General features: G+C 50.4%; 1 protein-coding gene across 1 annotated transcript; it reads right to left on the bottom strand.

The window, feature by feature from the left end:
* TMEM220 (transmembrane protein 220) lies at nucleotides 1–5,536 on the bottom strand. The gene is made up of 6 exons (XM_075044832.1): nucleotides 5,429–5,536; nucleotides 5,271–5,300; nucleotides 4,091–4,151; nucleotides 1,972–2,095; nucleotides 1,094–1,153; nucleotides 1–224 (listed from the first exon to the last, which is right to left on the bottom strand). The coding sequence occupies exons 1-6, from the start codon at nucleotides 5,513–5,515 to the stop codon at nucleotides 92–94; spliced, it is 495 nt and encodes a 164-aa protein (XP_074900933.1). The 5' UTR covers nucleotides 5,516–5,536; the 3' UTR covers nucleotides 1–91.
* Nucleotides 5,537–14,475: the final 8,939 nt, after the last annotated feature.

Below are 14,475 nucleotides of genomic sequence, written 5' to 3' on the forward strand. Positions count from 1 at the left end.
GTCCTATCAAACTGATACTAACCTTTTGTTAAGAACCAAAAGCAAAGGCAAGTAAGGTCAGAATACTTATCTGATACTTTCTCCCACCCAATTAAATCACTGTTTTACAGTGCGTTGGCCAAGATGCTCGCATCTCTTTGTTCACATAAATGTACAGCCACAAAACAAATGGGAAGAGGGCAACCACAATTGCAGCAATCAAGCGAACTCCACCCAGTGGATTCCTATAAAGAAGCAAATGCAACAGAGCTACTTCAAATCAGGCTGCTACGAAACATTCACACCTGGCTGCAGTTGAAAAAACAGTAGAGAGTCTTTGGCCACTTTAATGTAGCTCCTGTGGATGTATCAGCAGAGTCCTTTACTGGAGAGGCACCACATGTCAGCAGAAAAGTTTTTTCTGCCACCTCAGGCTACATAAACCAGGTTAAAAAAAAAAAAAAAAGAGCGCCCTGCTTGCCCAGAGCATGTGACATTATGACACGTTTTCCCAACACGAAGGTACTGTTTGGCAGATTGGGATTTTTCATGCTCCCAGCTAACAGGAATTTAGCAAAACTGCTGTAGCACACTCCTCTGAAGAGTCTGGGGGGGAAAAGTGCAGCCAGGCAGCCACCCAGAGCCTTCTGCCAGCTCTGCCAGCATCACCCACCTGCTCCGGTGGATGCAGCGGACACCAGTACAGAGATGCTCACTGGAAAGTTCTGTAAATTGGGAGCAATGGCAGAAATAGCTTTGCAGTTCAATAGCAGTTGTGGCCAACACTCACTAGCCTGTTCCGCACTCACTAGCCTGTTCTGCAGAAGGGGCGCACTGTCCTTAGGCAAAGGGAGAATGTCCCCTGCCCATTATGGTAGGGGGAGCAGGAAAAATGTTTCATGTAGCTTTACCATCCCCGCACAGACTTTCATCTGTTCAAGATCCTACAGGCTGTAGCACCAGTTACTACTGCTTAGGTATCTGTGAAGGTTCAGACAGTGACATGAAACAGAAAAACAAGCTGCCAAAATCAACTGTGTGTTTTCAAGAAACTAGTCACTAAATGTGAACATATGAATGGATTAAAAAAAAAAAAAAAGGAAACAAAACTTACTTTGCTGAACTGCGACAGAGACTCATCCATATTGTAATAATCACCAGACCAAACAGCTCTCTAAAAAGCCAAACAAAAAACAGATCAGAAAATAATACAAGCAGATGTTTACTTTTAAAAAATACAATTTTTGCCTCCAAAAGAGTAGTGTCTGCTCTTTTGGAGAAGTTCAATGTATTTTACTAGGATTACAATCATAAAGGTGTTTACATGGAGTAACTTTGCTTCCTACCACAAATCTGCAAACACACAACCCATCTATACAGCTGCAAAAATCCCTGCTTCCACTGTTTGTTCCGCTGCTAAACTTACATTCCACAGCACATTTCCCTCATTAACACAGAGCAAAGCAGCATCCCAGCGTTCCAGACCATAAGCAGCTGCAGTAGCTGCCAGTGCTTCACCTCAGTACCATGCAAGCACCTACTTTAGGCAAACAACCGAATGTCCAGGTGAGAAATCCTCCCTCCCCCTCAACCCCTGGCAGTTCGGAGGACTCAGCGGCCCAAACCAGATAAACATGCATATGGCATCACCTCAAGAGTTTTTAAAACCTGAATTCCCATACAGCTCCAGCAAGAGAACACAAAGCTGTTTCACTGTACTAGTGCCCTGGACTTTGAAAGCCAGAACTGCCCCAAATTAAATCTAACTGCCACAATCAGGCAAGTAATCACAACTGTTCACTCTCCCTTTAGCTCTTTTGTCCAACAAATCGCTGGTTTGGAGCACTATGGTCCCTCCACCTTGGTTTGATTCCCCTGGACCGAGAGCACTCACTGCAACAGCCCAGCAAATAAAGTTTAGCAAGGTGACCACCAGAAGAAGATGGCCTGGCATGCTGATTCATGCAGGGGAAAATAAAAATCACTGCTTACCTGCCTTCCTCTTCGTGCAAAATGTTTCCTTGAGCATAAGCAAACAAAGAACAAGCCAAGGCAATGGTCCCAATAATACAACCAGCAGAATGAAGGTCACAGAGGCTCCTCCAAACACCATTATCTGAGGAAAAAAATAGACTGCCAGCAACTGCAATGTAGCATGAAGTAAAGCCTATAAATCAAAAAGCAACTGAGTTGCTAAAAAAGATGCCTCCAGCAAACACACACATCTTAGGCAGGAAGATAGAATTAATACCAGCATCTTTATGACCACAGAGATCAGCTAGAAAGTGGTGTTGAAAATAAAACACTAGTGGGCTTGGGGCTTGTTTTCCTAGGAATGCAACTTCTTGGCAGCAGCACCTCAAAGAAAACGGTTTCCTATTCTCTCCAGCAAACAAAACCATTCTATGTTGCTATGAAAACAGGCTCCAGCATTCAACATGCATGGAAAAAAATCACAAGGTGGATTACAAATGAAAGTTCTCTTAAGCAGGCAGAACAGCCTTTCCAGAGCTCACAGCCACAACCAGATGCTCAGCATGACCCCAGAGGACCACTGGAGTCCAGGGGAGCGAGCCCCAGCTCCCAGGAGTACCGAGCGCCCACCATACTGCAGGGAGCATCTTCCCTCACACTCCCTGATAAGCCTCTGCCTGAGATTTTGCCGGTGATGATGAGCAACGCTGATGACATGTCTGCCTGGGGACTGATGTTTTTAAACAGAGAAATACAGATGGTGTGAAATATCTGAATGGGCCCACAGATTCTTGTGGCTTTCCATGTCCATTCCCAGGGCCTCGTGGGGGAGAGGTGAGCAAATGACACAGACAGTTCTCCCCAATCTCAGCAATGTCAATGGCAAAACCCGTAAAGTTCAAAGCAGTCTTTTCTGGGCACTGACCCCTCCAGGCAAGCATTAAAGATGACGAGGTGCCAAAATTCAAGAGCTCAGTGTGACCCAATGTAGTAATTGATGCCCCATTTTGCTGAACTTACTGCAGCTCAGCAGAGGCCGAATCTGGGTCTTCCATAGACTTGAATGGCAAATATCCCTTGGTGAATTTACATAAATGTCCAGTTATACAATAGTTGTGCTATTTTAATCTTCATTTTCCACAGATCTTGGCACAAGTAACAAAAACCTACTTTTGACTTTAACATGCAGATTCTCTTGACCAGCCAAATGCCATCAAGTTGAAGCTACACTTATCACACAAATAAACCTCCCCTGAAATGTTCAAAACCACAGGCAACCAACCCTCACAGATTTTGGCTTTATGAATGCTGCCATTTTATATGCTTAAGGTAGCCAGAATGCTGATGAGACTACAATGGTGTGATTTGTGACAACAGCATGCACTCTTGAAGATTTTCTTTTTTGACATAAGTGTGGGTTTAGTTTATTCAGAGTAAGTATTCATCCAGAAAAGATATAGTCACTTTGTGTATATAAAATGTCATTATTTAAAAATTATTTCTACTGGATGAAAATACAAAACATGGAACTATTTTCTGGAGTCCTGGACCAAATCTGATGTGACTGATTATCTCAACATGTGATGTGACATTTGCCTCCTTAGCATATATGCCCTCGGAAACTCAGCCACTGCACTGAAGCCTCTAAACGTCCCCATTGCTGCCCATGTGCTTTGTGGGGTAGCTGCAATACTTGATACTGAACAAGACCTTTAGCTCTTTCAAAGGACTGTGCAGAGCCCAACTGCTCTTCTATAAGGTAGATAAGCAAAAACGCAGATTTACAGCAAGGAAACAAAGTGAATCAACAGGCTAACATCAACACCAGAGCCAGGTTCAGAGCATGCTCCCAGGCTTGTGCTCCACTCAGGCTTTGAGTGCTGGAATCGGGGTGCAACGGTAAGACCATCCCAGCAGCAGGCCTTCATGCAGGGCTCCTCTGTTCACCTGCAGCATGTCCAACCATGAGCATTGAACCAATGACCAGCTTTTGTAGAAGCAGGTCCCACAGCTTTTTGCCCTCAAAAGGTAATAGGACGTGTTTCCACGTGGCCTGAACTTAAGCTGTGATTCAATAAAAAAAACTTCTGGGAGCAATATTTGAGCAGAGACTCTGTTTTGCACACCAGTATCGTACCTGTTACTGAAGGCTTAACGCTGACAAGCAGCGTCAGGGCAGCTGGCACTAAGTAGACAACCTGTTAATGAAACATAAATCTACTTTGTAGCAAAACTTTGCAAGATAAGGAAGCAGAAGCCCCCATCCACATCAAGGCTGCTCCCCTTCACAGCAGTTCTTAAGATGCACAGGACAGCTGCCAATCCCTCTCCCCGTGGTGTAACCTGGCACTGCTACTGCTCATCTTCACCATCACCACCCAAAATCCTGGACCATCAGCTGAGTGCCAGCCCTTGTTCCTCAGTTTCTGGGTTACCAAGTCCTTGCTGCCCAGCCAGCCCGCTACAGAGTCCCTTGCACTGCATCTTGATCCCCTAGAGAAAGCCCCTACGGGACACCCCCTCCAGGGCCCCCAAACCCTCCACCTGCACTGGGTGGCTCCCCTGGGAGCAGGAGCCCCCTTTGCTGCCACAGCGCAGCCCAGCCCAGCCCTGCACTGTCAGCTGGGCTCACCCGCACAAGGGATGTCCCGCTGCACAAGGGACATGCAGGGGACAGCCCCTGCCACATACAGAGACATTCCCCCTTCCCCCTCAGCTCCAAGCCCTGTGCACACCGGGCCGGGGCCACCGGGCTGTTCACGTGCCCGAGAAAGGGCTGGCAAAGTGGGCAGAGAAGAGGGTTTCCCCTAGAGGTTTCCCCTGGAGGCTGAGGAAGCCCTGCCAAGTTGAGCGGAGACAGAAAGCAGTCCAGCTGGTGATTCAAGGCAAGAAGAGGTGGCGATGGAGGCAGGAGGTCGCCCGGTCGGGGAGGTCGGGCGCAGGGCAGGAGGAGCGAGAGCAGTTTGGTGTGTTCCGCACAGGGAGCCGATGCTTTGCGGGGGGCTGGTGCAAATCTGGGGTGAAATAAGGAAGCTCCTGGAAGCACGGTCGGATTTCAGCCGTCACTGCAGTAGACAGATTGTCTTCCCGCCGCCTGCCTGCTCTTCAGCTAAAAGCAGGGAGCCGGTTTCCGCCGGCGGCCCCGGTTCGGACCAGGCGCAGGGCGGATGGGTGCCGCGGAGCGACGCTGGGGCCACCGGGGCCCCCTCGGGGAAGGCGCCGGCAGGCGGAGCCGCAGCAGAAGGGCCGCCCCCGGCGCCCGTCCCCGGCGCCCGTCCCCCTCCAACTGCCCGGCGGGAAAGGCAGCCCGTACTCACTGTCCACAGCCCGGCGTCGGGGTCGTTCACCTGCAGCGAGGAGGCGCGCACTGAGACCCTACAGCCGCCGCCCCGGCCGGGGCCGCGCTCCGCGGGAGGGGGAAGGGGACCGCAGGGGAGCCGCCTGCCGCCCCCAGCCCGGCCGGCCCCGCTCTCACCTGCACGGCGGCCGCCAGCCCGAAGAAGGCGGCCATGAGGAGGTTGCAGAGCCGCCACAACCGCCGCGCCGCCCCACCGCCCGCCATAGCCGCCGCCGCCACCGGCACCGGCACCGGCACCGCCTCCGCCGGGGCGGGACGCGGCCACGGGGGCGGGGCGGGGCCGGCGGGGCGGGGCCGGCGGGGCGGGGCCGGCGGGGCGGGGCCGGCGGGGCGGGGCCGGCGGGGCGGGGCCGGCGGGGCGGGGCCACGGGGGGCAGGGCGGGGGCGGGGTATCGCTGCAGAGAGGGTCGCCGCGGGGGCGCCGGGGTGGTCAACGTGGCGTATTCCCAGTTACTATTTCTTTCAGAGAGGATTGAAAAAATGCTTCCTTTCAAAATCGAGCCAAAATACAGAGCTGCGCGGCGCTGGTTGCAATACGCGTATTCCAGTGATGACAGGAAAGCCAGGGTTCTCCTGTCTTTCACCGGCTGTTATCACTGCACACGAGCCAGTCTGCACATAAACGGGTCATCCATCAGCGAGCTCCTCTAGCAAATAAGTCCAAATACGTCCCGGGCTCCGTGAAGAGAAGCGTGACCAGCGCATTGCAGGGAGTTATTATTCCCTCTTTGACCTGGCGCTGGTGTATCTGCAACTTTCGGTCCTGTCCAGGGTCCGCGGTGAGGAAGGATGTGGAAGGTCTGGACTGGGGTCCTGCAGACGGTGGCCAGGATGGTCAAGAGTCCAGAGAATGTGGCCTTTGAGTAGATGTGGGCAAAGAGGAAGCAAAATCCAGTAATAATGTGTAACTGCCTGTGGGGTAGCTCCAGAGATGAGAGAGACATATTTTCCTTCTTGGCATCAGATGATATAGCAAAGGGCAGTGGCCACAAATGGTGGCTTGGAAGGTTTTGACCAGACATTAGGGAAACATCCTCATCAGGAGGGTTGTGCGGCCTGCTATAGGTGACCCAGACAGGCTGTGTGATCTCTATCCTTGGGGATTTCTAAGGCTTAACTACACAAAAGCATGGCTCACCTGATCTGATGTTGTGACAATCTTGCTTCAGTTGGGCTGTTGGACTCGAGAACTCCAGCCATGCCTTCGTAGCAACATTTCCATGTTTCCATGATAACTCATGCACCTGAAAGAGAATTAGATCTTTGTCTCCGTGAATACATATGAACAAACTTGTACAGTAAAACTGGCAAGTAGTTATGCAAAAGTACAAACCCCTCAAGAGGGTCCCAGCAGTCCCTGCCTGAGCTGTTGCAGGAGCACCTCACCTCCAGCTCAGCCACAGCCTTGCCTGTGTTTGCCCCATGGAGCCTGTTGATCCAGTCCTTGACCCTTGGTCTGACTTCCCAACGTGACGTCAGACCTGCGTCATCACCATGGATCTCACTGGCCATCACTGGGCTATGTTTGATGCTGGTTACCCCCATTGGGCCTGATCCTGACCCATAGGTTGACTTTCCAGCTTGACCTCAGGCTTGCCTTGTCTCTGTGAATTTGGCTGGTGATCTGGGCTCTCGGTTGGATCTGGCTGCAGTCCCTGGGTCTGCCCTGCTTGCCCCATGTCAGGGCAGTGGGACAGGCCTTGCTCATGCTCTGTTGGCCATGGTGTGCCTCCCGGCTCCTGTTCCTTAGGGAGCAGCCAGCCCTCACTGCTCCCTGATGAGCAGCTTGACCCAGTTCAGCACATGTGTGCTGGTGGCTGGGCAGGGCAGGAAGGTGCTGTCAGGGTAGCAGGGAAGGCCCAGAGTGCAGAACCCTGGTGCAGACTGGTTGAGGCTGTGGAGCTGCATCATCAGTCATCACAGTGGACTGACGGGTGCTGGGGTATGACTGAGCTCAGAAACCTCCCGTGGAGGGGTTGGGAACAGCCATGGCTGTCAGTACAGCTGCAGATCAAACCGCTGGTGGTGACACTGATGTGCAGGGACCAACTGTTACTGCCATTTTGAGAGATGCCTCCGAGGTCAGGCAAGACTATGCAAGACTAGATATTAATTTTTCAGCATAGGCAAGGCAAAATAAGGAACCACTGCAAATCCTGCGGTCTGTGTCAAAACTAACTATGAACAGTGAAGTTTCACTGAGTTTCTGTCCAGTCTGTCCTCATAGTCAAGAAACATCCTGTTTAGCCGCAAAGGACATTGTGAGCCCACCTCTACATCCAACCTATGTGTGAGAGAGATTCGTGTTTGTTACAGTTAACTTTGGCGGTAGGTATCTGAAAGGTTTTTTTTCTCTACTGTAGAAATAACTAAGCTGACTGAGAGCTGGCATGGCAGAAGAGAAGGATCCGTCTCCAGAAAGGCCTCTTGTAACACAACAAGAGGGAGCACCAACTCCAAGGATCCCCAGTGAGCTTGTCACAGGTGTCTTCTGTCTCCCAAGGGCCATGAACAGATGTGGCACTGGGTGTCACAGTTATGCCAGGGCTTGGAAATTTGGTGATGTTGAAGAACCATGGGTGTAGGGGAGGAATAGTCAGGGGTAAGAGGAGACTTCTTTCTTTTCCCTGCCAAGAGATTTGGATTTAAATGAAAATTTTTATAATGACTCAATGGTCTAGATTAGTTTTGTGTTTAAGAGATTCAGTCTTTCTGTGTTGTCTGGCGAACAAAAAAGGTGTTGCTCAGAAGCATAGTACTGCCTCATCATTTGCTGATCATTTATGACCAAAAGTGATGATTAGTGATGAATTGAAAGTGGGCCCTTTAGAAATGTTATATCTACCATATCCATCTACCAAACCTGAGTCTCTGTCAGACAATTTCTCTCACTGATTTCAGCAACAGCGTAATACAGCCCTCTCAGCCCCCAACAAAATTAGGTCTTGCTGAACCATTATGTGGAGGACATGTGAATGTGTCCACATTTGTGGAGAGGATTAATGCTCATCTTCTGTTATTTTTAACTGAGTCTTTCCTTGAGCAGGTTATGAGAGATGAAATTACTGCAGAGAAAGTCACAGAGAAGTAAGAGCCATCTTTGTAAATGGCTGCCATTATTACAACTCCAATGAGTAGGCTGTATGGTTCATAATAATTGTGTTATTCTGTACATTAAACAACTGCTGGCAGCTGCAGGCAGAACAGCAGGCCATGTTCACTACAACTAAATCTCTCCCAACATTTAAATTGAGTCACATTCCCATCCCAAAGCCCAGGAAATTTGCACCACTGTCTACAGGTGCCCTTAAGAGTACAACTTTCCTATTTACAAGCACTCCAGGAAAGGACTACAAATGCTTAAAAGAAAGCTGGGGAACGACACTCCACATTTTGTTCTCCTCTTCCCAAACCCAGCCTGATGCATGGATGAGCAAGAGCAACAGTCCAAATGTCCCTGCAATTTCTCAGTAGGTCCCCATGGGGCTGCACTCCCTCACTAAGGCACCATGAACTACACCATACTCCTGGTTGGGTTTTTTAAGGAGGCAGGACCTCACTGGAGAGCACTCAGTGATGTTTGTCTTCATGGTGTAACCTCTGTCCCCAGATCTTTAGTCCCTTCCCCTCACTTTGGTAGGAGCAGTGCTCTAGTAATGAACCTGGTAACATGCTCTAGTAATGAACCACTTTCATGCTTTGTTTCTAGGTCAGCGATAGGCTTTTGAATGTATTTTCTAAGGGAGGGGAGGTATCTTTGGCTGGAAAATGGAAATGTCAAAGATTAAAAAGTAACAGTGGTGTTAAGAATAGCGAGAAGAATGTAAGAGACTGTGTCTTTCATTAGAGTAATTTATATGATAGAAAAATAAAAGCGGAGAAGCCTTTCAGGCACACCAGCTCTTCTTCATGTGGGAAACAAAATTATGAATTACTGTCCATTTTTTCCAACTGTATTAGCTGACCTTGCAAAAAGAAAATTCAGCTGTGTTGAACTCTTATGACTCTCATTTGTCCGGTCACAGGTTATTGCACAAACCTGCACAGCCCACCTGATTTCTGTGCCACGGCTGGGCAGCTGTTTGCCACATCACGTGCTGGGCTGGGCTGCAGGTCTGGAGGGGAGACTGCAGCTTCTGGAGAGCAGCTGTGGGAAACTGGTGGAGACTGGGAGAGAGGAAGAGAAACAGACAGGCACATCCAGGGCCCTGTTGGGGGGGAACAGGACTTCTGTGAGGGGAAGGGGCTGCTGGGCTGGCAGAAAGCAGCTCCTCCTGGGCACTTGAAAGGGACGGCATGGAGGGTTTGGCAACCCTGTAAGCGAGCAAAGTTCAGTGACGCAAGAGCAAGAGCGGGCAAAAGGCCCGTCTGTCTCTTGTGAGGATAGGGTGGGAAGGAGGGGAGCAGTTTACCAACTGTGGTATCGGAATCTGTCTCGTTCTTTGCTGCACTGATTCAAAGGCAATTGGGCTGTAGTGTGTTTCAGAAATATAAAGGATTTTTAGTGTTTGGTGTGCTTACTGCAAAGAAGAGGTCGAGGCTGTTCACTTTAGAGCTTTACCAACTATCACGAGCACTTCCTATAAACACCCCCTCTCTGTGGACAGAGGACAGTTTGTCTGCAGAGAGTCTCCAGCAATACTGCTTTCTCCCATAAGAGGGAGGCCAAGAACATTTAGTACCCTTGAGTATAATTTGAGCTACTTGAAAATGAGTTCCTCAATATTAGATAAAACATTTTCCCTACTTATGCCTCTCTGGAGTCTGCTACTTAGCCCATAGAAGCCCGAGGTTAACTTCAATGAGAAAATGCCAACCATAAAGGACAGAGTCTTTCAAATGAGAGTGCTGCAGATATGGACCCAGCAGCCAAGCTGTGATATTGGGAGAACCAGGCTGGTTCTCAAGCACCTGTACCAGAGACGTTACTGAAACATTGCCATAGTCACCCATCCTAGTGACCCACTCCGTAGTAGCGCTCAACCTCGTGGACACCAATGCTGCTGCCATGAGTGACCACAGATTGGTTTCGATCGGATCAAAACTGGTTAAGAGGCTCCAGGTGGACAGGTGAAGGGCTTGGGGCCTATAGTGTGTTCCTGGCCCCAGGACCCTGACTGCAATTCAAACAGGGACACCTGCAGATAAATGCATGGTTACACAGGCGATATTGCCAAAAGGGCTTTGGTTTTAGTTGCTTTAACTGGTGAGTCAGGTGCCATGAACAGGGAAGGATGGAGCCCACCTTACTGAGATGGGGAGGAGCCCAATGTTCACTAACTTCAGGGGATACATGTCTAAAGTGTTCAATAGATTGCCCTCCTTCTTGTCCTTATTATAATCCTTTATTAACAACCTTCTTCCTACCTCATTAGTTTTATAGAGCTCACCCAAACTGATCTTGTTTATGCTTTGTCAGCTGCTTTCTTTAATCCTAATTTAAAGTCATTCTCAATTTCCAGAAAAGTTCTGGAACAACTTGTTAAACAAGGCACTTGTATGCACCTAGAGTACACCAAGGGGATAGACAACAGCCACTGTGAGCTCATCAGGAACAAATGCTGACAAACCAGTCTGATGTCCTGGTATGGCACAATTTTTTAGGTGTAAAGTGAAAAATAGTAGATGTCATGTATGTTGACTTTAGGAAGGTTTTTAACACTGGCTGTTAAAGATGACCACATGGTGAGTGCAAAACTGGTGAGATAATTGTACCTCAAGTGCTAATTATCAGTGGTTGTCAAAATGGAAGGACATATTGAAGGGATTTTTGCAGGGGTCCATTCTGACACCAGATCTTTTTAATTACTTCAGTTAACAGCCTGGATGATTAACACCCAGGAGTGCCTTATTAAACCTGCAATTACTCCAGGCTGTGAAGGACAGCAAAGACAACAGAATTCAGCACTAGGCTGACAAACGGGAGAAATGGGCTGAAACCTATAGGGCAAAATTCAACAGGTAAGACTTTAAGCATTACCTTTATGAACAGTGAGCAATACAAATACAAGTGAGGGAACTGAGTGGATGCAGTTTTTCAAAAAAGAGTACAAGGTATAATGGAGAGCAAACTGAACACCAGCAACGGAAAAGGCAAACACCACCCTGGAGCACATGAGCCTGGAGCATAGCCTCCAAGACAAGCTGGAGTAATATGCCTAGCTTGGGACACTGTGCTTCAAAAAATGCAGATCAACAGAAAAAAAGTCAAAGGAGGTCAGGGAGGATGCTGGGGGGCACAGAAAACATGAAGAAAGGCTGAAAGAATCAAGTTGATGTAGTCTGTAGAAGGGAGTGCTAGAGCAAGGAGGGGAAGGGAAATATTACAGTCATCAAGTGCCCAAGAGGTCATTTCAAAGAAGGCCACAGCCATAACAAACAGGACAGGATATAAAGGATTTCAGCTCAGACAAAAAAAGCTTAAGTTAGGCTTTCAGATAATGTCAGAAGTGTACCAGAACAGATTGCTGGGGGATGGTGCAGTCTCCATCACTGGAGGTCTTTAAGAACAGGTTTCACAAACATCTCTCAGGACAGGTAATGTTGATCCTCCCAGATTTGCAGCGTGGGGCGGGGGAAGGATAAACAGTATGATTTTACCTAATTGTAAGTAAATCACATGCAGGTGGCACAAAGTAGAGGGGGAAACCAGCTGTCAGCTTCTGCCGGTAGGCGCTGGTTTTCTGTATCACAGCTTGCAAAATGCCAACTCTGGACCTGCACTCTTGGTTAAGGCAGGAGAGAAGGCTTAAGCAAGAGAGGAAAGAGAAAAGAAAGTTGAGGAACTTGGGGGGCTGAGGAATGTCTTTTGTGTCAGGAACTGGACTGCAGCCCCCTCCCAAGAAGTTTAACCCTCAGTATTTAAGGCCAGTTTGTTGGTGAGAGCAAGCAGTTTAATAAGCATGAGGTGGCTTTGGAGCACTTAGGAAAAAAGCTGGAAGAAGCCTGAGGGGGGAGGGGTGAAGAAACCAGTCTTCACTCTTTCGTCTTGGGAGCTGTTTTTAGCCAAAGCGTTTGCTCTGGTTACCACCTAAGCTATGTTACAGCTGTGTTGCTGCTGTGCCTGGCCCTGTCCTGGGGCCATGAGCCGGACCCTGACCTGGGGACTTAACCTCAGACCCGCCTCATTGCTGTAGACTTGTCTGGAGTCCAGGCTGAACCTGGTTACTGCTACGGGACCTGCCCTGCTCAGGTCTGGGCTCTGGCTGGTGAGGCCGCTGCCCATCCACCGTGTTATGCTCCACTCCCATGACTCCTTCCTTGCAGAGCAGCTGCCCTTGGTGCTCTCTGGCATTAGGTAGGTGAAGATATAGGGTTGGGATCCTGCTTTGTGCTAGGTATTGAGGTGTCCCATATGGGAATATGGGAGGAGAGGATAAGGGCACACCTTCACCTGCACACATGTGCGTGTGGGGCTTGCGGTCTTTGTTACAGGCTCTGCCAGGCACTGGCGCTGATGGTTACCACCCATTGTGCCCACAGAAACCACAGTCAGGAAGGGCTGTTCCTGTGGGGAGAAGCTCTGGGTGCAAGGGCTTCCTGCACCTCTCCAGCCAAAGCAGTGGAGGGGACAGACTGTATGCGGCTTTGAAAGAGTTGGTAATGTCCCCAGAGAGAGCAGAGGCCAGGGTGGGACAGAGTAGGGTAGCAGCCTAAGTTTAAACCCAGCAAACAGGTTAGTGAGATTTTGGCCTGAGTGTGTGAGGAGGTGATGGTGTTCCCCAAGGCAAAGGAAAGCTGCATCCCTGACAGGGAGGAAGATGACTTTGCTGGACTAGCAGGAGTTGGGAGGATAGAGCAGAAAGAGGGAGATGGTGAGGACCAGCTCTGCCCCCTTCTCCCACCTCCTGACAAAGGGGAGCTCTGCAGAGCGGGAGATATTCACTGGAGAGCAGAGTTTGGGCAGAAGGCTGGGTTCCTTCTGTGCCCCAGGGAGGAGTACTTGGGTCTCAGCCCATCTCCCTGACCCCATGTGCAGCTAAGCAGGGAAACCAGAAGACTCTAGGATGGGAGAAGATGCTTTCCCAAGCTCAAAGCAAAAGAGGAAAGTAGAATCGTGGCCTTAACATGAGGCGAGATAAATAAGCACGAGCTGAGTTGGGGGAGAAAGAAGAAAAAATGAAGGCCAGAAGGGGAGGCAGCTCCTGCCCCAACCTCTTTCCCCCATTACATTTGCACTTGCACAAAGGGTAATGGTCGGCAGCTTCTGGAGGCACATCCAGTGGATGTTGAGGACTTGAGGTGTTTGCTCTGTCACTACCTTCATGAGAAGCACGGAGAAGCCTGGGCAACGGAGGAGCACGGAAAGAGTCTGCATGCTGCTGTCTAGCACTTGGGTGTCCAGCTCTTTCATCAGTGGATCTCGATTCATAAAGGAGGTCAATATTATTTCTGTTACACAGATGAGGAAACAAGGACCCTTGTAGGTGAAGGGACTTGCCCAAGTCATGCGGTGGGCTGGAGAGAGAGCCTGTGCCTCTGGGGGACCCATTTCACTGCTCCAGTTCCTGGCATGTGGTGTCCCTACAACTGAGGCTGTAAGCTTGCTGGAGTTAGAGGTAGGATCAGAAATGATGCGCTGGAATCAACAGCAGTGGCTAAGGGAGGAAAGAAAATGTGACCGGTGCTGGCAGAAAGGGGATGATGCCCTGGGCATCACGGAAAACAGCGGAGGAAGTTGTGCCCTGTGGTGGCCAGGGAAGAGGTCTCAGGGAAGACACGAAGAGTTCGCAAGTAGCTGCTTGTGTGGGAGGAAAAGTCACAGGTGAAGACAAGAAATCCGACCAACTGCCGGCCCTCAAGAGGCCTCCACGGGCACAAGGAGGGGAGAGAGCAGATGGTCGGGCACCCCCCGTCGAGGGGGGGCTCCCGGGGCAAAACGCGTGGGACACGCCATGGCACGGGGGCCCCAGCACGGTGCAGGCCTCCCGGGGGAAGCGTGGCCCCCAGAGGGGCTGGGGGCGAAGGCGGCGGGCGATGCCCCTCCCGCCTGAGGCAGCGGGAGCGGAGCGGGGCTGCCGGCGGCGGGCTGGCGAGGGAGGCGGCGGCGACGCGCGGCTCCCGGGGCAGGGAGCGCAGCGGGGGCCGGGGGGGGCCCGGGCGAGCAGCGGCCCCGGGGGCTCCCCCCTCCCCGCGGGAGGCAGCGCCCGCGCCCGCCCCGCCGC

This window comes from Buteo buteo, chromosome 13 (assembly GCF_964188355.1).
Source record: "Buteo buteo chromosome 13, bButBut1.hap1.1, whole genome shotgun sequence".
NCBI lineage: Eukaryota > Metazoa > Chordata > Aves > Accipitriformes > Accipitridae > Buteo > Buteo buteo.

Coding starts and splice junctions, on each gene's coding strand:
- TMEM220 (XM_075044832.1), bottom strand. CDS start 5,515: ATGGCGGGCGGTGGGGCGGCGCGGCGGTTGTGGCGGCTCTGCAACCTC. Junction 2,096..4,090: donor CGTTAAGCCTTCAGTAACAG/GTACGATACTGG, acceptor TTTTTTCCTCAG/ATAATGGTGTTTGGAGGAGC. Junction 225..1,093: donor CTCTGTCGCAGTTCAGCAAA/GTAAGTTTTGTT, acceptor GCTTCTTTATAG/GAATCCACTGGGTGGAGTTC.